This window comes from Lytechinus variegatus, chromosome 16, assembly GCF_018143015.1.
Source record: "Lytechinus variegatus isolate NC3 chromosome 16, Lvar_3.0, whole genome shotgun sequence".
Lineage (NCBI taxonomy): Eukaryota > Metazoa > Echinodermata > Echinoidea > Temnopleuroida > Toxopneustidae > Lytechinus > Lytechinus variegatus.
This window is the reverse complement of record NC_054755.1, coordinates 21,884,115-21,907,378: the sequence shown is the minus strand read 5'-3', so window position 1 is coordinate 21,907,378 and position 23,264 is coordinate 21,884,115. Positions and strand designations below refer to the sequence as shown.

The 23,264-nt window shown below is 37.0% G+C and overlaps 1 protein-coding gene across 3 annotated transcripts; it reads right to left on the bottom strand.

The window, feature by feature from the left end:
* Positions 1–1,696: 1,696 nt before the first annotated feature.
* Positions 1,697–21,928, bottom strand: LOC121429778 (protein CREG1-like). Of its 3 annotated transcripts, XM_041626998.1 has the most exons (6): positions 21,752–21,928; positions 14,890–14,975; positions 10,958–11,120; positions 4,997–5,065; positions 4,175–4,451; positions 1,697–2,025 (listed from the first exon to the last, which is right to left on the bottom strand). In XM_041626998.1, exons 3-6 carry the CDS (start codon positions 11,063–11,065, stop codon positions 1,823–1,825), a joined length of 657 nt encoding a protein of 218 aa, XP_041482932.1. In that variant the 5' UTR covers positions 11,066–11,120; positions 14,890–14,975; positions 21,752–21,928; the 3' UTR covers positions 1,697–1,822. The 3 variants fall into 3 exon arrangements, with proteins under 3 accessions (XP_041482932.1, XP_041482931.1, XP_041482933.1); XM_041626997.1 differs by lacking the exon at positions 14,890–14,975; XM_041626999.1 differs by lacking the exon at positions 14,890–14,975 and having other exon boundaries at positions 21,807–21,928.
* Positions 21,929–23,264: the final 1,336 nt, after the last annotated feature.

Here is a 23,264-nt window from a genome sequence, read left to right as displayed (position 1 = left end):
GATGAAATAGCCATTATAATTTAGAGAAAAAATTGACAAATTATCTTCAGTTGTTTCATCAAAGGGTTTAAGTTTCATCAAAAGGTTAAGTTTCATCAAAAGTATCAAGACTAATGCTTCCATACACAAGCTTATTACACAAGACCTACTATCAATGTTTTCAATCATTATCAACAAAAATATCGCCAATAACTTTTAATCATTAGAAACGAATAAAGCAAAGGGGCATAGAAAACCAGAAAGGCAGAATGATAAAGGTTCAGTCAAATTCAAACTTACTTCGGCAGCTCTGCCATTATGTTAACTGCCATGGCAACAGGTCACATCAGCCAAGTCAATGTTTTGAGGGTAGTTGCTATAATGACAGTTGCCATATAAGATAGATTTGTTCAACAGGACCAGAATCATGCTCATCAAAGTAATAATTACCGCCTAAGTAACAAAAATTTACATGAAGGGGTAATAAACTATCATCACAAGATTATATTCATAGGATTTTTAAAAGAAACTTTTACTATTTCAGTGCTGATCATGAATTAAATTGCTGAAATTTTCAGTTAAAGAAAACCAGCAACCCCCCCCCAAAAAAAATATAAGAATGAAGAAAATGGATAACTGAATGAAATATATTAAAGGACACGTCCACCCCAACAAAAAGTTTATTTGAATAAAAATATAAATCCAACAAGCATTACACTGAAAATTTCATCAAACTCAGTTCTGAAATAACAGTTGACATTTTAAAGTTTCGCTTGATTTCACAGAACAGATATTTGCACATCCTGGTCGGCATTCAAATGAGGAGACTGATGACATCATCCAGTCATTATTTCTTTTGTATTTTGTTATTAGTATATAAAATATACATTTTAATTTTCTTCCCATTGTCAAGTGAAAAAACAATTAATTCCTCCCTGAACCTGTGGAGTTAATATTGTTTAATACCACATGATTCAGTCAAGTTGGTCCTTATTTGCAAAACTGTAAAAAATGAAAAATTGTATAATTCAAACAATAAAAACCAATAGGAACAGTGAGTGAAGGACATCATCGACTGTCTCATTTGCAGGTCACTGAACTGTTCATAAATTAATGCTTTGTGAAAAATAAGCAAAACTTTAAAACGTCAGAACTTTCATATTTTACACTCAATTTTGATGAAATTTTCAGCGTTATGCTAGTTGTATTTTTCTCTATTTATTCAAATCAACATTTTTTTCTGGAGTGGACTTGGACCTTTAAATGAACAAAACATGAAAAATGCATTTTCAAAAATGACAAGAAATTTTTTTTGAGAATGATATTAAAGCGATCACATGTTTCAAACTTTTAAGCGTTCTTGGAAGGGGTTGACATAAACAAGCAAAGAAAAAAAAAAACTTGAGGAACCTCAATTAGTACCGTGTTTACACTTAATCAGCATTAGGTTCAGAATCTGCTTTTGGTTTGCGTTTACATGTTAATACAGCTCGCGGTTCAGAACCGCGAGCTGATGCAAAAACCAGAAATGATATGCACACCAACAATATACGTCATAATAAAGACAGCGCTGGATCAGTGCGCTTACAATTACGTCACAATGGTAAAGTAAATGAAATGCGCACAAATTGCAGATGCAGAATCGGCTTTCTGTTTAGTAAAACAGCCGATTCTGCATCGGCTCACGGTTCAGAACCTACTACTTTGGTGGTGCAAATTGCCAGTTCTGAACCGCGAGCCGATGCAAGTTACTCGCGTTTACACGCTATGAAAAAGCCGATTAAGTGTAAACATGGTATAGAGGACCCAGTGATGAAGGCAAATCTTGGATATCAAACCAGGATCAAGGAAGAGCATTATAGTAGTCATCAACAGAGACAGATGATCCGCCGCCATAGAAGTCCAAGATCCAGACATCAGTGACGATCAGTTTCTTGAAACCAAAGTCGTGATCTTTTGGCCAGGTGGGCATGAGAGGATGCCGAGAGAAGAGCGCCTCCTTTGCAAAGCTCGTTTCCTTTGGGTCAGTGACGTTAACCAGTTGACCTGAAAGTAATCATTATTTATAATAATGATAATAGCTGGATTTACAAAGTGTTTTTTTTTCAGGGGGTTCAAACTAATGTTGTAAGTTAGAGCAATTACGGGATCGGAGTTCGGTTCGGAAGTTTTGCTCCTGAAATCGAAATTGGTTCGGATATCGGATCGGAAGATATTAAAAAACAAAAGAATACATTAAAATTTGTATGTGGCCGGAACGTGGACAAATGCTGCAAGCTACACTGATGGCAGAATTTGTTTTGATCTCCGACAAAAGTGATCGGAGGAAGGAAAAGAAGATAATGACGTTCCAGCGCGTCTTCTCTACAACATCGTGGTGATGGCGGAGTCCATCGTGAACTTTGAGAGGTCGCATTACTTACCGAAAAGGACGCACTACTATCCGAAGTTGTTTCCGATGATATTCACCATGATATTCTACTACAACATCATAGTGATTGCGGAGGTAATCGTAAACTCATAAAGGTCGCATGACCTCCCGAAAAAAAAGCATTATAATCCAGAGTTGTTTTTACCATGATATTCACCTTCTCTACAACATCGTAGTGATGGCGGAGGTAATCGTAAACTCTTAAAGGTCGCATGACCTCCCGAAAAAGACGCACTATTATCCAAAGTTGTTAAAGATGATATTCACCTTCTCTACAACATCGTAGTGATGGCGGAGGTAATCGTAAATTCTTAAAGGTCGCATGACCTCCCGGAAAAGACGCATTATTATCCAGAGTTGTTTACGATGATATTCACCTTCTCTACAATATCGTAGTGATGGCGTAGGTAATCGTAAACTCTTAGAAGACGCATAGTCAGATAATCGTGAATATTACCGCGCATGTCAGCGTGTTCAACTAAATCTTATTTGCCTCCGCTTAAGATCAAAACATATCATCGTCTTCTTGTTGTTTTTCTTCCTCCATTTTTGTCGGAGATCAAAACAAATTATCACCAATTATCATCATCATCGTTTTGTTCTTCCCCGATTATGTCGGAGATCAAAACAAATCCTCATCTTCTCCTCCACCTCCCTTTCCGCTAATATCAGAGATAAAAACAAATCATAATTTTCTTCTCCTTATCTTCTTTTCCTTCCACTGCTTTTGTCCGAGATCAAAACAAATCACCAGCGCATTTTGACGGCAAACATGTCGCCACATGTTTTTTTTTGTCTTGTTATGTTTTGATTTTTCTGATCCGATTTTTTCCCCACTGGTCAAAAATCGGAGTTCGGAAAAATGTAGAAAAAGGGAAAAATCGGATCGGATCGGGAATTGGAATAAAAATCGGTTACAACATTATAGTTCAAACACAAATAAATGCCCCAACTTTAGATCAAGCTTCCACTTCATCAGCAGCACTCAATGCTTCAAAAAAAAAAAAGATGCTACAGACAGTGGCAGATCCAAGAGGAAATCCCTCCCCCCTTGAGAGTCATACAATATAATTTGCAGTGGAAAATGTTGGTCATACACAAGTTTAGTTTTTTTTTAATCCAATTTAATTGTGACATGAATCACCTACTTTTGTTTACGAAAGAATAAAAAAAACTAAATGTAAATTAGATTAAAGTGGGCATTAGACCAAGTGAAAGTATACCAAATAGGTTTTAGCCCATATTGTATTTGACTATCTGAGAAGTGGGCAAACTGAATGTAGACCAAGTGCAAATCAGCAGCAGAACCGGCTTATGAAATACATCAGAGTGACATGGCCCTGGGAAGGGGGAAGGGTGCTGTGTGTATTATTCTCCATAGGCAGCACTCCCATGTATTCTGAAAGATGTGTAAAAATGAAAAAAATAAATCCCCCCCAAAAAGACCTCTTTTTTTTGCTTTTTAAACTTATCAGCACCCCCAGTAAAAAAAAAAATGTTCCCAGGGGGCCCTGCAGGGCAAGAGGCGATTATGCTCCAATGACAGCCAAAATTCTCCCAAAATGTTCTCTCTGGAGTCGCCTCAACATCTGTCACGAACAATATTCAAGATTATTTAGAATATCAATATTCTATTTGGCAAAATAATGATTTGCTTTTACTGAATAATTGATCGTTACCCCTAAAAGGTAGCCCTATTAAAACAATGAAAGAAATAGATCCCCCCAAATCAGCAATTACCCCTATGTCCTGCGCAGAACTTACCAAAGAGCATCAACCTTGCACAAAGAGGGCTCTCAGGATCTGAGGTAGACGTTACAGCACACTCTGCGATATCACTGAATGCAGCTTCACTGAAACTCAACGTCACATTGGGGTTCTTAGCGACATCATGCATGATACTATCAATCGCTGCCAGGTAGAAGTAAGGAGTCCCGGAGCTCTTGCCGACGGGACCGTCCGAGATGGATGCAGGAGCTGGGAAGGAACGTCCCACGAGCTCGGGCTTGGTGGAGAATGTCGCTATGACAGTCCAGTTGGCCTATATCAAACAAATACAATACATTGACATTGTTTATCATTGTTAGGTCTGAAAGACAAAACTACTTTCGGAATCTGCATCTTGCATCTAGCTAATGCTTCAGAACAAATGATTCCTCATCAAACTGTTGAAAAAAAACTAATTAAATGATAGAACCTACAATTTAATTGAATTTATCATAGTGAATATTATATCAAATTTCTTATTTTCATTGTTGTAATTCACTATCAGGTCTAACTTCAATAAAAAGAATGCTATAATTATCAATAATATTTGGAAAAAACATGTTAATATAAGACATAACCAGTGCTATTATAAATAGTAGGCTTAGTTTTATTTTATTTTTATATGCATGCTTTTTCAAAGAAAATCATATATTTCTTTCCAAGTTTTCAAAGATTTCTGGCACACTCATTGCGCAGACATGGTCCCCCTTCATACTCCGGATAATACTGCACTGGGGACGGGGGGGGGGGGGGGGGGGGGGGGGGTTATCAAAATGGGAAAATGTGACATTAACAGGGATAATATCTTCGTAGTCTCACCTTATGTACAATGTACCTTGCTCGTCGAGCCTTATCATAAAACGGGGGTCTTGTTGATTTACTGAATGGCTGAAGATAAGTAAAAGACAAGCAGAAAATGTGTTACAATAATGCATTAATAACAAGTGCCGACTGCACAGAAGCGTTGCTAGCCTAACAGAGTGCTAGCAGTAAGCCCAGTCACATCTTTCAGATTGTGAAGTGAAAACATTCAATGCGTTACTAATACATTGTTACATTAGGCAATGCTGCCACATTACCGTTTTAACAGGGCCTCTGTTAGCGCTAGTGTTAGCGCTAACAATATTTCTGTGCGGTCAGTGCAGGGACATAAAAGAACCTAAGAGACATAATAAAGAATGGGATACCATCTGAACTCATTTCTTCCAGGCCAAGTTCCATGCTGCAAGGATATCTCAGTCATATGCTTCACTGGAATTTTCTTGCAGATTGTAGACAACAGATTTCTGCCTACCAACAGACTTACTGGCCAGTCAGAAAAGGAAATATCGGTACGCTTTTGTAATGATAACATTATATTTCACTGCCTCTTGCCAGTCTGGTCAGATAACATGAGCAGACACATTGCTAACTTTTACAGGGGAATTTAGCAAGAATAAATGTTGCAATATTCTTTGGAATGTGATTTGAAATTTACTTGACTTGCCACAACTAGGCACGGCCGTAGTCACTAGATGGCGCTGTCGCGGAAGTGCTCAAAATTTGTACGTAAGTTTCGTCCGCTTGTCAATGAGTGAAATCGCATAGCGATGCGATATCGTCAAAATTAAGCCCCTGTCAGCGCGGATGAATATGATATTTTCTCTTTGTGATTGTCCTCCCGTGCGATGAAAAATATGTCATCGTAATGCATAGGACTTTCGCGAGCTACCGAAGTCATTTTCGTGCCCGAAATTCCATGAAATCTTCCAAAAATAACCATGAAAGTGTCGGTAAGTCAAAAATGTCTTGAGTTGCTCTCAATTCTTACCTTAATTAGTTGTATTTCTTGCAAAATGGGTCTCGAAGGGTTCTGGATTTTCCGTTGATTGTGAAACTTGAATTGATTTCCTTTCTGTTTCTTTCAGTTAAATTGCAGCGCGGGGAATCGCAAGGGCTGTGGAAGCCCTTCTCAGTGAGGTTTACAAGCTGAGCTGCCCTTGAATTTGGTCGAATTTCGAGCCATTTTAATCGCGCGCACGGGATGATTAATTAACATAACAATTAGCAGATTAGAGATCAAGATTACGTCACGTGCGTGCGTACGTGTGAAACACAGAAATGAAATTGAACTTGAATCACACGGAATCACAGTCAAGAAATGCTTTGTTTTCTTTGTTTGCTAAATGATTTCCTGAATTTAAAATCATGAATAAACACCAGAGTAATGACATGAATGAGATAATCATGGTCATATGAGGAATAACTAAATATTTTCTGAAAACGAGTGAATATGATGGGACAATAATGTGCATGCACTGGAAAATGAACATTCACCTCACTGTCAGTGCCGTGGTGTCAGTCACTCAGACAGTGCTTTACTGCCTTTCACTGGCCTTTTCTTTGCACTGCCGCGCCACTGGTTTTTCTTTTGCCAACTAGATTAAAATTCATTTATTAATATGTTTATTGCAATTTTTGAATAAATGGTAATACAAAGTGGAAAAAAAATGAAGATAAAAATAATTTGGACTAAAAACTTGTCATGCCATCACCCCCCCCCCCCCCTCTAAACAATACACACTATCTTGAATGACTCGTTAATTTAATTTGCATTGAAAAAATAAATTATTGTATTTATGCACTTTTTTTATTTCTCATTCTTTCTGCCAGAATATCAGATGCCATCATGAATAACCTCACCACCAGATTGAACTCCTAAACATCTTGATAATGACTATCTACTGAGATATATCTTGCCTTGAGATTGGAAGTTTTAAGTTCAAGTCAGAGTGACCTAAGGCCCTACTAACAAGAAGAATCCAGATTTACATAAAAACAAATCCCACGAAAGATACAAACTGATTTTACTCTTAATGTGTAGTGTGTATGTGAGACACTGTGTTTGTGTTTATTTTGAGGAGGACCTCCTGTCTGTTTTTATTATTTTATTGACTGAATGAATGATCGATACCTAAAAGTGAGAACTGATTTTTGAGGAGAGTACATTAGTGTATGGTTTTGAGTGAATTTGATTTGAGTAACTGTTTTTCTTTATTATTTTTCTCATAATTATTTTGCCTTTTATTATATATTTTCAGTTATAGTAACCAAATTTGATCAAAGTGTTCAATTCTTGGGACAGAATTTTATCAGGTAATAAAACTGAGTTTGATAAATCTAAAAAAGGACACTGAAAAAATATGAACACTTGGAGATGCTCACTAAGAAGAGGAAAAAAACATGAAAGGAAATGGAACTTAAGTGGATGTTATAGCATGCCTTTCGCAGATCTCCAAGCACCAGGAATCATAGGCGGCGGAAGTGGAGGGGGACGTATCCCCCTAAATTTGAGGTGGGGAGGGGACGATTCCCCCCCCCTCAATTTTTTGTTGATAACCTTATTTTTTAATTTTTTTTGGCTTGTCAATTTTCAATTTTGTTTCCTGTGTCCCCCCCAAGATATCATTTGGTCACTATCTTTTTTTTTGGGGGGGGTCAAAAGATTTTGGCGGTTCCCCCCTAAAATTTTTGGCTTCCGCCACCAATGCCAGGAATGTTGATGTTCAACTGAGTGTTGCTGAAGTGGAATCTCCGTTTGTCTGTGAACTTGTTATAGAGAATGATTATTCCAGGACAAGTTAGATGATATTACCCAGCCCATATACATCCCAACAATGGAATGGAGGCAATATACCCCTGTAATACATGAAGTATCATATTATCTTTAGGTTGGTTTGGAAAGTAAGTCCTCTAGTCAATATTAATGTCTGCCCAACAAAATGGTACTATCTGGCAACTTGGTGGTTCAATCACAAGCAGAAAAAGTTTAGTAAATTGACACTAGTAAGACAATTAAACAAATATAATACAGCCAAACTGTCTGACCCCTTACTTGACTACTGACTTAACTAATTATTGAAAAATGACAAGGGATGCTTAGGCCCTTTGTAACCATTGCATTGGGCAGACTAAAGCAGATGACTAGAATTCATACTTTCATGAAGATGAAGGAACATCAAAATGATTACGGTATTACAATTTAGTAAATATGAATTTATAACACTGTCATGGTTATAAAAAATAATGAATTTCTATCAAGTAAAATGACAATTCAATGTAAGAAATAACTGCAATAAAGTAATTTCATATCCAAAAGATATCTTCCATAATTTAATAACCAAATTTCTTAAGATAATATTTCTTCTGCACAAAGTGTATGAAATGCTCAGTGTAAATCATGCTGTTTATAAATCTCTAGGATTTTTTTTTCAAAATGAAAATACATGAAAACTTAATCAAAACCAGGGGTGGTGGATCCAGGATTTATCCTGGGGGGGGGGCACATTTTCAGGATGAAAATTTGTCAAGCAAAAAAGGGCCTTACGGGGGGGGCATTCTTTGATGAAAATTGCATATTTTCATTACATCTTGACTGTAGCTCTCAAAGGGGGGGGGGGTTGAGCTAGATGTGCCCTCCCCCAGATCCACCAATGATAAAAATCAACATTTATGAAAGATTGCATACCTTATATTCTGAATTGGTAAATTCAATGCATATGTCTACAAAATGAAACTGACATGTTTGGATAAATTGCTTATTTTTGTTTCAAGAAAGAATTCATCAATAACAGCTTAGAGTTATTGAGAAAACATCAAGAAAAAATAACATTCTGATATGCAATAACTATATCTATTTTATATATGCTTTTTTTCCAAAAATTTAATCCTTGACATGGGGGGGGGCTGGTTTAGTAGTCAAATTCACCCCCCCCCCCCGTTAAGTAAAATGCTTTATCAAAATAAGATCATGCTATCATTTATAAATTACTGCATTTTTGAGCCCATTAAAATTCATAATGAACCATAGAGGGCAGTGCCACACCTTATTCACTGAAATTAAGGAGGGGCATGCAGAGCTGAAAAACTATCAGCAGGGGCAATAATTTTCACTGCAATGTTAGATATCCTAAAAAAAATCCTGAAAACACATAATTAAGATAAAATTAAACTCCCAGGAAGTGCCCCTGTATACTATTACAGCCCTTGACCTGTATATTCTCAAGGGGTTCAATAATTCCTTCTCTTCCCTTGTAGAGTCGGTTCGGGTGCGAATGTGTCTGAAAAAAAATGATAAGTAAAAAAAGGATCATTAGTAAAGATTGTAGAGAGAACAGAACATATCATTTTTAAAAAATTTAGCAAGCAAAAACACAGATTGATCTGGCATTGGAAAATAAAAGGAAATTAATACCGCCCCCCCCCCCCCCCGCTTCCACATTTTTTTGTTGTTTGCTTCTGCTTACAACTTTATAAATTTACCCGATACACCTTTCAAAACTTTTGGCTCCATTATCATGATTATGCCACTGTTCAAGTATTATTTATTTGGAAACCAATGCTAAAACTATACGGTGAAATGAAATTATTTAAAGAAAAAAAATATATATTTCACAAAGTATAAAATCATAATGATGTAGGTCATGTTGAAATTAGACCCTGGACTGGACTCAAAATTAGATCAAGTGTAGTGTAGACCAAATGTAAATTAGACAAAGTGTAGACCAAATGGCAATTAGAAATTTTTTTAAAACCAAATGGGTCAAGCCCATTTGGTATATGGTATAAAGACTAAAATATATGTATATAAGTTAAAAAAAATATAATTAAGTAGCCTAGGTTGTGCTGAAATTAGACCAACTGAACATTTCACAAAATGAGAATTAGACCATATGTAGACCAAATGGGTTTAGCCCATTCCGCATTAGACTAAATGAGAAGTGAGCAAATTGCATGTGAACCAAAATACAATGTGGAACTGCATGATATAAAGCCAATTTTATGTACCAGTATTTGACAAAGTAAAAAATATAATTATGTAAATTAAGCTGAAATTAGACCAACTGGACATTTCGCTAAATGGGAATTAGACCAAGTGTAGACCAAATGGAAATTTAGTAGACCAAATGGGTTTAGCCCATTTGGCATTAGACCAAATGACAAGTGGGCAAACTGCATGTAGACCAAATGAAAATACACCGTGAAAACACATATCACAAGTTGGAACTGATATGGAGAGCCGTAGCAGACGACGGAGATGGGTACATGATCTGCGTCCGCAAAAAACGCGCACGCATCTATGTACTAACATGAAAAACAGCATATGGGACGATCTGACTAAAAATCGCACATGCGGGGCTATTTGAGAGTCACAGCAGAGGACGGCTAGCAGACGCCGACGGGCGCTCGCATTTAGCGAGCACATCGTGATCGTTTAAACTATCGATAGTAAGGACAGTGCATAACAAGGGACCCGCGATGTCTATGACTTTTTCGACCCATGTTGGTGCTATGAAATTGCTAATTTTTACAGTTTAAATGAATTTTACGTAAGTTTTAAGTGGTTTCACATGACAAATTAGATATTAAGAATTTTTTTAATAACATTCTTGGGGACAACAAACACATTTTGAAATTCTTGTTGTCCTGCCTACCACAACTGTGACACACAAAACTTCGACCTTCCAGCCCCTTTACATGTACCTCCCCTTTCACTTGTTCTCCTTCATAAACTCCTTATCTTCCATCCTCATCCTCTTCTTATCTCCACCCTTCCACTCCCCTTCTCACCCCCCCCCCCTCCGACTCCCTCCATTTGATAAAGGACTGTCCAAGAGAAACATTTCCATCACATTTGTGACCTCTTGTAAACAGTAGCAGAGACTTACAAACATTAGAAATCAATGAATTCATAGTCAACCATTAAAAAAAAGAGACTAAAAAGAGAAAACAATTAAATACCTGTGAGCCTGGCAGTCTGATAGCGTTGCTTTGCTGACTTTGATTATCAGATAAGACCACAGAGAGGCAGCAGCCCAACATCAAAGCAACGAATGACCAATGACCCATTGTTGAAACACCAGTGAATGCCAAGATCTGTCAATAGATGTACCTAGCTGCTCAGCTTCAATAGCACAAACAAAGAGAGCCAAAGGTTCATGTGAAGTTTATACAAATAATTATACACAACATTCGTATTGCCTCATTCAATGCTTCAGAAGCTTGATTTTATCCCCCCCCCCCCCCGTTTTCATGTTCTTTTAAAGCAGATACAAAGCAATAGTGCCATCATGAGTCGTGAACTACTCATACCTGGCCAGTTTTCTGAGCCATAATGCTAGTGCAGTCTAATAATATAGACCCACTTGAACGATAACATGCTAATTAAACTACTCAATACATTAATAATCATGTTACCAAGTAGCAAAACAATTACTTTTCCTCTCAAAATATCTTAGTTTCTCTATACAAATACAATTATATGTCAAATTTTTCTCTATAGTATGCAACATACACTTTAAGACTATGTATTTTATAACACACAGTCAATGAGAGACAACACACAGTTCACTCTCCCTTTAAACATTATAATCATTGAAGAAAAATGGCTAAAGTTTTTGCATTACAAACTTTGTGGACATTTCAGCAACATCATTACAAGAATCAATCTCAATAAAAAGCATGTCACCACCTGTCTGCCTTCAAGTTTCATTTCATTCTTGTATAAAATTGCTGCACACATGTGACACGTGTTCTTGTAATACTTAAAGGGGAATGAAACCTTTGGAACAAATAGGCTTGTGCAGAAACAGAAAATATCAAAGAATAAGAATAAAGAAAGTTTGAGAAACATCGGACAAATAATGAGAAAGTTATGAACATTTGAATATTGCAATCACTAATGCTATGGAGATCCTCCTATTGGCAATGCGACAAGGATGTGTGATGTCACTGATGAACAACTTTCCCTTTGGTGGACTATAAAATACCCTCAAAATGTCTCTTTTTGCTTTTTCTTATGATGATACAAACTCTCTATCCATGATGTATTCTAAAAAAATATGTATTACATGCCCTCATGTAGAAAGAGAACATGATCTATGGATAGATGTGATAAAGAAGACAATTCAAGTGAAATATATACTAAAGTAATGGGGAGAGTTGTTCACAAGTGACACCACACATCTTTGTCGCATTGCCAATTTGCTATCTCCATAGCATTAGCGATCGCAATATTCAAATGCTCATAACTTTCTCATTATTTGTCCGATTTTTCTCAAACTTTTGTTGATCTGTTTCTTTGATTTTTCTGTTTTCACACAAGGTATCTTGTTCCAATGGTTTCATTCTCCTTTAAATACTAATAAAAGAGTTTAAGAACTGTGAAGGATACACTACATTAATTTGCATGTAAAATTGGTGAGAAGTGTCCAGTCTTTCCCTTGTAGTGTCTTTGATAAGGAAACTGCAGACATCCTCTATATTAGCAAAAGTGGCCAAGACACCAATCAAGTTTGCTACTCAATGTAAACGTATCAGGTTAATAAAGATTACAGGAAGATGCAACTATTTGCGAGTAATAAAGAAATAGACTGTGAAATGGCATAAATTGCATGAATAGATGAATGGAGAATCTAGGTCACATAATCTACACTCTGAAATAAGGTTGACAATGTTTGGCTTTAATACTTTTCTCTTTTTCTTTCTTTAGTCATTATTTTGGCTTTTTCCCCTTTTTTCTCTTCTTTTTCTTCAGCTTTCTTTCTTTCATTCATTCTTTAATCTTTATTTGTCTTTCCTTTTTAATCTCATTTTCGTTTTCCCTGTTTTCTTTCTTCCCCTATATTTCTTCCTCCTTTTTCTGCTTCTTTCTTTTATTCATTTTTCCTTATTTTCTTTCTTTCTCTTTCAAAATGTTCATTTGTTCTTACCTTCATTCATTTTTTTAAATTTCTGTTACTGACACTTTTATGCCTACTTATTTACATTCTATTTTCTTTTTTTATTCTTTCTTTCTTTTGTTCATTCTTTGTTTTGCTTGTTCTTCATTTAATCTCTTTCTTAACTTTCTTTATTCATGTTGTGCTCGTGTCAATTAACGGAAAAAAATAAGTCACTGCATCTACAATGCCTATTTGCGCAATGCGCCAGAAACTAGTGGATCGTGGACGCGCAGCGCCCATGATATTCTCAACATAAGGAACGCTTCTATAATATTGGCATGATTGGTTATTTAACTGCCAATATAAAGCGAATTTTGATTGGTAATTTCTAAAAAACGGGCATGTTGAAGATAAGAAAGGGGCAGTCCTTACGGAGATATGAACGCTTTAAGAAGATTTTCAGAACACCTATTTGCAATGATTTTAGTGTCTTAATGGGATAAGATAAAAGATAGCAAAGAGAATAACGTTTTCAGAATACCACCCTTGGTGCATGGTGAATAAAATAAACGTTTCTTCTTCCTATATTTACCACCCGCGGTGTATTGTTGTACTCTATTGTGGATTTGAATGCTGAGTGCTGAGTATCCACCATTGAAATTGTGGTAAAAAAGCCAACATATATATATAATATTTACATATTTACAAACAAATGCAGACTAACATAGTCTGACATGTTGCACCTCACTCTTGAATATATTTGCTGAGGTGCTGTCTACGACGTCCTGAGGTAGGGAATTCCATAACCTGGCAGTGCCAGGAAAGAAGGAATATTTGTAACATTCCGTATTTGCAAATGGAATTATGAGTTTTTGAGAATGACCTTGGGATTTGAAGGATGAGTGTTTCAGTTGTTGCTGGACCTGGACGTCTACAAGATTATTAATGATGCGATACATTAGTAGAGTCTTGGCTTGGGCCCTACGCTCTTGAAGGGTTTGCCACTGTAGTTGTCGAAGCATAGCAGAAATGCTGCTTGTAGTTCAGTAGTCGTGACAAAAAATAGCGACCAAACCTGTGTTGTATCATTTCCAGATTTCTGATTTTTGACTGTGTGAATGGGTCCCAGATCTCAGATGCATACTCCATTATTGGCCTCAGGAGCATCTTGTAACAAATGACCTTAGTGTTTCTTGGACAGCTTGTGAGATTTCTTTGCAGAAAACATCTGCATGATCTGGTATTCAGCGTTCTCGCCAGAAAAAAATTCACCCATGTCGGGGACTTGTGCTGCCACTCCTGGGGGGTGGGTGCGGGAGGCGGAGCGCGGAAGCGACAGCCTTTTCATCAAATAGAGACGCTAAGGAAGCCCCATTGTGGCGTATTTTTAAGCCCACATAAATGCACAGATACTTGCCGTTCAGTCCAAAGAAAGAGAAGTGCAGCTTTCCAGCTTATGAATTGTAAATATTTTCGAGAAAAAAAAAGAGTCGGGCCCTGGTCGGACCAGACATGAGAAGTCAAAGGGCTTTGTTGTGTTTCTAGATTTAGGCTGGATCTGCAAAACATGTCCGCCGCTCCGTCGATCGTCTATATAGCTAGCGCGCGCGTATCGTGCATGCACCTAGTTGATCCAGTATACAAAATGCGCATCCAACGAGCGTCGGCGCTAGCTAGGGCCCTGCACTGATTTTCATTTGCAAGTGGTCTTTATAAGTTGGTGGGACTTCGGCGCAACCCGATAAATGAAGTTGATATCACTAAGATGAGTTCATGGAGTGTATTATTTTTTTCTGAATATTTCCATTTAATTTTTCCACGCATGTCGCTGAAATTTTACGCATGGTTCCACTTGGTCTCCATTTCCGCACGCATGGTGTTTGAACCATGCGTATTATACACTGACGAGAACGCTGCTGGTATTAATATTTGCTTTCTTGGTAATGGAGTCTACATGGGCAATCCATCTAATAGTAAAGTTTATGCTGAGGTACTTGGTATTAGTATTACCTTTTTCTTCCAGAGCTTGGCCGTGGATGAAGTACCTATTGTGTGGAAAAATTTTCTTCCTTGTAATGTGTAAAACCTGGCACTTTCTGGGATGGAATGAAGACAAATGAAAATTGAGAAATGTATGAAACTGAGTCGACCTATTTATACAAAAATATTGTAAATACTTTTTTGAAATGAATGATGGCATAATTTTTCTGACTCTGAGAAAAATTTACGAGCAAAGGCTTTTAAAGGTCAAGTCCACCTCAAAAAATGTTGATTTGAATCAATAGAGAAAAATCAGACAAGCACAATGCTGAAAATTTCATCAAAATCGGACGTAAAGAAAGTTATGACATTTCAAAGTTTTGCTTATTTTCAACAAAATAGTTATATGAACGAGCCAGTTACATCCAAATGAGAGAGTCGATGATGTCACCCACTCACAGTATTTCTTTTGTTTTTTATTGTTTGAATTATACAATATTTCAATTTTTACGAATTTGACGATTAGGACAAAATGTTAAAATAATGGAATTCCACGTGTTCAGGGAGGAATGAAACTTCATTTCACATGACAATGACGAGAAAATAAAAATATTTCATATAATGAAATACAAAAGAAATTGTGAGTGAGTGATGTCATCAACTCTCTAATTTGGATAACCCAGAGAACTCCTGACCGCTACGCGGGCGGGAGCCCAGGACCTTACATGTTGACCATGCATACTCACCTGACTAGCGTGAAGTATGGTAAAAATAATTCTCCGAATAAATAGTTAAAACAGAAATCAAGCACTTACCATGATTATATGGATGAAGGTCTGACATCTGGCATGTCTGGGCACAAACTGGAACCTCAAAAAAAAACTCTCCTTCTACCCCCGTCTGTCTCGATCGGCCAGATGTGGATGTAACTGGCTCGTTCATAATAACTATTTTGTTGAAAATAAGTGAAACTTTAAAAGCCATAACTTTCTTATTTTACATCCGATTTTGATGAAATTTTCAGTGTTATGCTAGTTGTAGAATTTTTCTCTTTTTATTCAAATCAAGTTTTTGTTGGGGTGGACTTGTCCTTTAAGTTTAAGGTAAAAAGGGTTAATATAAAGCCTAAATTTGCGAGCAAAAGGTCTATCTCTTCTTTTTGTCAAACAGATTTCCAGGGGGTGCTGCCATCCTCAGCAACCCCCGTTTCCCAGGCCAGGGCCATGATTCACAAATACCGTGTTTACACATTGACTTGGCTCGGGTGTTGAATCCGCGAGCCGGGTTGAACACTGCGAAGGGATCAGAGATCGCGTTTATACGTACATATAAAAAGGCGAGTTCAACACGGCTCGCGGATCTCGAACGGAAGAATTATGACGTCGCAAATTAAACGCGGGAAATTCACCACCGGAATCGAATCTTGTCCGTGCGAACAACAACAATGCCAAAAGTGAAAGCGCGCGCAGTGACCTGGTCAAGAGAGTTCGACACGGCTTTCTGTTTACACACGAAAAAATTGCCGAGTCTGACTCGGCTCGCGGGTTGAAACCTACGATTTTGGCGGATCAAAAAGCCGTGTTCGACACGGCTCGCGGATCACACTGATCGCGTTTACACAGCATAAAATTGCCGTGTTGAGCACGGCTCGCGTGTCGAACCCGCGAGCCGTGTCACTGTGTAAACACGGTAAAAGAAGCCCAGGGCGATCGTGCACTTTACTGCCATTTGCATCCCCAGCCCGGCAGCGCGCTGCGGTCAGAGCCAGCCCGGGCTCCGCCCCGGCCCCGGTGATCGAACAGTGAAATTCGGACCAAGTGAGTTGTTTCGTCAGGTACACACAGTGCACAGGGGATGCGAAAGAACACTAGAGCTAGGCAGGACAACAAGAATTTCAAAATGTGTTTGTTGTCCCCAAGAATGTTATTAAAAAAATTCTTAATATCTAATTTGTCATGTGAAACCACTTAAAACTTACGTAAAATTCATTTAAACTGTAAAAATTAGCAATTTCATAGCACCAACATGGGTCGAAAAAGTCATAGACATCGCGGGTCCCTTGTTATGCACTGTCCTTACTATCGATAGTTTAAACGATCACGATGTGCTCGCTAAATGCGAGCGCCCGTCGGCGTCTGCTAGCCGTCCTCTGCTGTGACTCTCAAATAGCCCCGCATGTGCGATTTTTAGTCAGATCGTCCCATATGCTGTTTTTCATGTTAGTACATAGATGCGTGCGCGTTTTTTGCGGACGCAGATCATGTACCCATCTCCGTCGTCTGCTACGGCTCTCCATATCAGTTCCAACTTGTGATATGTGTTTTCACGGTGTATTTTCATTTGGTCTACATGCAGTTTGCCCACTTGTCATTTGGTCTAATGCCAAATGGGCTAAACCCATTTGGTCTACTAAATTGCCATTTGGTCTACACTTGGTCTAATTCCCATTTAGCGAAATGTCCAGTTGGTCTAATTTCAGCTTAATTTACATAATTATATTTTTTACTTTGTCAAATACTGGTACATAAAATTGGCTTTATATCATGCAGTTCCACATTGTATTTTGGTTCACATGCAATTTGCTCACTTCTCATTTAGTCTAATGCGGAATGGGCTAAACCCATTTGGTCTACATATGGTCTAATTCTCATTTTGTGAAATGTTCAGTTGGTCTAATTTCAGCACAACCTAGGCTACTTAATTATATTTTTTTTAACTTATATACATATATTTTAGTCTTTATACCATATACCAAATGGGCTTGACCCATTTGGTTTTAAAAAAATTTCTAATTGCCATTTGGTCTACACTTTGTCTAATTTACATTTGGTCTACACTACACTTGATCTAATTTTGAGTCCAGTCCAGGGTCTAATTTCAACATGACCTACATCATTATGATTTTATACTTTGTGAAATATATATTTTTTTTCTTTAAATAATTTCATTTCACCGTATAGTTTTAGCATTGGTTTCCAAATAAATAATACTTGAACAGTGGCATAATCATGATAATGGAGCCAAAAGTTTTGAAAGGTGTATCGGGTAAATTTATAAAGTTGTAAGCAGAAGCAAACAACAAAAAAATGTGGAAGCGGGGGGGGGGGGGGGGGAGTGTTAATTTCCTTTTATTTTCCAATGCCAGATCAATCTGTGTTTTTGCTTGCTAAATTTTTTAAAAATGATATGTTCTGTTCTCTCTACAATCTTTACTAATGATCCTTTTTTTACTTATCATTTTTTTTCAGACACATTCGCACCCGAACCGACTCTACAAGGGAAGAGAAGGAATTATTGAACCCCTTGAGAATATACAGGTCAAGGGCTGTAATAGTATACAGGGGCACTTCCTGGGAGTTTAATTTTATCTTAATTATGTGTTTTCAGGATTTTTTTTAGGATATCTAACATTGCAGTGAAAATTATTGCCCCTGCTGATAGTTTTTCAGCTCTGCATGCCCCTCCTTAATTTCAGTGAATAAGGTGTGGCACTGCCCTCTATGATTCATTATGAATTTTAATGGGCTCAAAAATGCAGTAATTTATAAATGATAGCATGATCTTATTTTGATAAAGCATTTTACTTAACGGGGGGAGGGGTGAATTTGACTACTAAACCAGCCCCCCCCATGTCAAGGATTAAATTTTTGGAAAAAAAGCATATATAAAATAAATATAGTTATTGCATATCAGAATGTTATTTTTTCTTGATGTTTTCTCAATAACTCTAAGCTGTTATTGATGAATTCTTTCTTGAAACAAAAATAAGCAATTTATCCAAACATGTCAGTTTCATTTTGTAGACATATGCATTGAATTTACCAATTCAGAATATAAGGTATGCAATCTTTCATAAATGTTGATTTTTATCATTGGTGGATCTGGGGGAGGGCACATCTAGCTCAACCCCCCCCCCCTTTGAGAGCTACAGTCAAGATGTAATGAAAATATGCAATTTTCATCAAAGAATGCCCCCCCCCGTAAGGCCCTTTTTTGCTTGACAAATTTTCATCCTGAAAATGTGCCCCCCCCCCAGGATAAATCCTGGATCCACCACCCCTGGTTTTGATTAAGTTTTCATGTATTTTCATTTTGAAAAAAAAATCCTAGAGATTTATAAACAGCATGATTTACACTGAGCATTTCATACACTTTGTGCAGAAGAAATATTATCTTAAGAAATTTGGTTATTAAATTATGGAAGATATCTTTTGGATATGAAATTACTTTATTGCAGTTATTTCTTACATTGAATTGTCATTTTACTTGATAGAAATTCATTATCTTTTATAACCATGACAGTGTTATAAATTCATATTTACTAAATTGTAATACCGTAATCATTTTGATGTTCCTTCATCTTCATGAAAGTATGAATTCTAGTCATCTGCTTTAGTCTGCCCAATGCAATGGTTACAAAGGGCCTAAGCATCCCTTGTCATTTTTCAATAATTAGTTAAGTCAGTAGTCAAGTAAGGGGTCAGACAGTTTGGCTGTATTATATTTGTTTAATTGTCTTACTAGTGTCAATTTACTAAACTTTTTCTGCTTGTGATTGAACCACCAAGTTGCCAGATAGTACCATTTTGTTGGGCAGACATTAATATTGACTAGAGGACTTACTTTCCAAACCAACCTAAAGATAATATGATACTTCATGTATTACAGGGGTATATTGCCTCCATTCCATTGTTGGGATGTATATGGGCTGGGTAATATCATCTAACTTGTCCTGGAATAATCATTCTCTATAACAAGTTCACAGACAAACGGAGATTCCACTTCAGCAACACTCAGTTGAACATCAACATTCCTGGCATTGGTGGCGGAAGCCAAAAATTTTAGGGGGGAACCGCCAAAATCTTTTGACCCCCCCCCAAAAAAAAAGATAGTGACCAAATGATATCTTGGGGGGGACACAGGAAACAAAATTGAAAATTGACAAGCCAAAAAAAATTAAAAAATAAGGTTATCAACAAAAAATTGAGGGGGGGGGAATCGTCCCCTCCCCACCTCAAATTTAGGGGGATACGTCCCCCTCCACTTCCGCCGCCTATGATTCCTGGTGCTTGGAGATCTGCGAAAGGCATGCTATAACATCCACTTAAGTTCCATTTCCTTTCATGTTTTTTTCCTCTTCTTAGTGAGCATCTCCAAGTGTTCATATTTTTTCAGTGTCCTTTTTTAGATTTATCAAACTCAGTTTTATTACCTGATAAAATTCTGTCCCAAGAATTGAACACTTTGATCAAATTTGGTTACTATAACTGAAAATATATAATAAAAGGCAAAATAATTATGAGAAAAATAATAAAGAAAAACAGTTACTCAAATCAAATTCACTCAAAACCATACACTAATGTACTCTCCTCAAAAATCAGTTCTCACTTTTAGGTATTGATCATTCATTCAGTCAATAAAATAATAAAAACAGACAGGAGGTCCTCCTCAAAATAAACACAAACACAGTGTCTCACATACACACTACACATTAAGAGTAAAATCAGTTTGTATCTTTCGTGGGATTTGTTTTTATGTAAATCTGGATTCTTCTTGTTAGTAGGGCCTTAGGTCACTCTGACTTGAACTTAAAACTTCCAATCTCAAGGCAAGATATATCTCAGTAGATAGTCATTATCAAGATGTTTAGGAGTTCAATCTGGTGGTGAGGTTATTCATGATGGCATCTGATATTCTGGCAGAAAGAATGAGAAATAAAAAAAGTGCATAAATACAATAATTTATTTTTTCAATGCAAATTAAATTAACGAGTCATTCAAGATAGTGTGTATTGTTTAGAGGGGGGGGGGGGGGTGATGGCATGACAAGTTTTTAGTCCAAATTATTTTTATCTTCATTTTTTTTCCACTTTGTATTACCATTTATTCAAAAATTGCAATAAACATATTAATAAATGAATTTTAATCTAGTTGGCAAAAGAAAAACCAGTGGCGCGGCAGTGCAAAGAAAAGGCCAGTGAAAGGCAGTAAAGCACTGTCTGAGTGACTGGCACCACGGCACTGACAGTGAGGTGAATGTTCATTTTCCAGTGCATGCACATTATTGTCCCATCATATTCACTCGTTTTCAGAAAATATTTAGTTATTCCTCATATGACCATGATTATCTCATTCATGTCATTACTCTGGTGTTTATTCATGATTTTAAATTCAGGAAATCATTTAGCAAACAAAGAAAACAAAGCATTTCTTGACTGTGATTCCGTGTGATTCAAGTTCAATTTCATTTCTGTGTTTCACACGTACGCACGCACGTGACGTAATCTTGATCTCTAATCTGCTAATTGTTATGTTAATTAATCATCCCGTGCGCGCGATTAAAATGGCTCGAAATTCGACCAAATTCAAGGGCAGCTCAGCTTGTAAACCTCACTGAGAAGGGCTTCCACAGCCCTTGCGATTCCCCGCGCTGCAATTTAACTGCAAGAAACAGAAAGGAAATCAATTCAAGTTTCACAATCAACGGAAAATCCAGAACCCTTCGAGACCCATTTTGCAAGAAATACAACTAATTAAGGTAAGAATTGAGAGCAACTCAAGACATTTTTGACTTACCGACACTTTCATGGTTATTTTTGGAAGATTTCATGGAATTTGGGGCACGAAAATGACTTCGGTAGCTCGCGAAAGTCCTATGCATTACGATGACATATTTTTCATCGCACGGGAGGACAATCACAAAGAGAAAATATCATATTCATCCGCGCTGACAGGGGCTTAATTTTGACGATATCGCATCGCTATGCGATTTCACTCATTGACAAGCGGACGAAACTTACGTACAAATTTTGAGCACTTCCGCGACAGCGCCATCTAGTGACTACGGCCGTGCCTACTAGAGCCCCCAAAATAGTCTCTATAAGTCGTCTTACCAAAACAAAAGGCCGTTTGGAAAGAATGAGGACAACCCAGTACGGTATGCCTTACAAATCGTCAAATCACTGACATAAGCACTCTCCGAAGCGTAGTCAGGTTTTCTCTGGCAGAAGTTAATCGTATTAATATTATTTGACAAATAATTCCCTCTGATCTGCTCTGGCTAGCTCTGTCTACGTACGTCTACGTCTGATGACTCATGTAAAGGCGGCGCGGCGCTAGTAGGCGAGCGGCGAGAGGCCAAAATTTGGGACTTTAATCCCCCCGACTGGATCAAAGCAAAAACATGCATCATTTTGAAGGAAATTTTCTGAATTTTTCAGAACTGAGAGTTAAAATTGTCGCAGAGTGTAGCTTCACCATAGAAACCAGCCTTAAATAGGCCACGCCCATTTTTGCGATAAATGCAAAGCAGCAACTTATTATTTAGATTTATTAATTAATTATACTAATTTATATATAAATATAAAATTTTCAAGGATAAAATCACTACAGATTGAATAATATGATAATGCCTAGCAACCAAATATATATTTCATACAAATTTGATTTCAAAATCGTTGCCTAGCAACATTATTTTCCCTAGCAACCATATTCACTTTTCAATATTCTTTAATTTTTTTACCAGATTAATTCATTTTATAATTTTTTAAAGTTTTTAATTTGTAAAAACTAATGAAAAAGGTAAATTTTCATGAAAAAGTGATAAAAGAGGAAGACTAGGATGTATAATGCATATATGATCATGAAAAGTTACCTTATTGCCGTGTTTGATTAACCCCTGCATGTGACGGATATCACTATATATATATGTTTGTGTGTATTTACGACTATATGAATCATTTAATGGATATTGTAATATTGTTATAAATCAAATAGATACCCTACTGTGTCATGTTATCTGTTCTAATCTAAATATTTGAGTATTCACAGATTTTCTGTTACCTATGGAAACCATTTTATGTTGCCTAGCAACAGTATTTTCCCTAGCAACCATCACTTTTTGGCGATATTTCAAGCCTGTATCCTCCACAAAATTCCTGTTTTTGGTCCTCAAAATGCATCTTATACTATTCTAAGCATTTATTGTGGTGATGACAATTAATTTCAGCCATCTGGCCAGGAAGTCAGCATATTGAGAGAGGGCATGGCTGTATACAGAAAACTTTTCCTTGGGGTGGCAAGAAAGTCTCCAAGAAACAAAGCGAGGAAGCAAAGCGACTGAGTTTGGCAAGGGATGCTTTTTCATAGTAAATGGAAGGATATCATGCACACTTTTGGTGAATTTTGTGAAAATTTTCAGTTAGATGCCCTGTGTCAAGCTATCTATTATAATCTAAATAATTCAGTATTCATAGAATTTTCTGTTACCTATGGAAACCATTACGTTGCCTAGCAACAGCATTTTACCTAGCAACCATCACTTTTTGGCGATATTTCAAGCCTGCAACCTCCCCAAATTCCCTTTCTTGGTCCTCAAAATGCATCTTATACTATTCTTAGCATTGA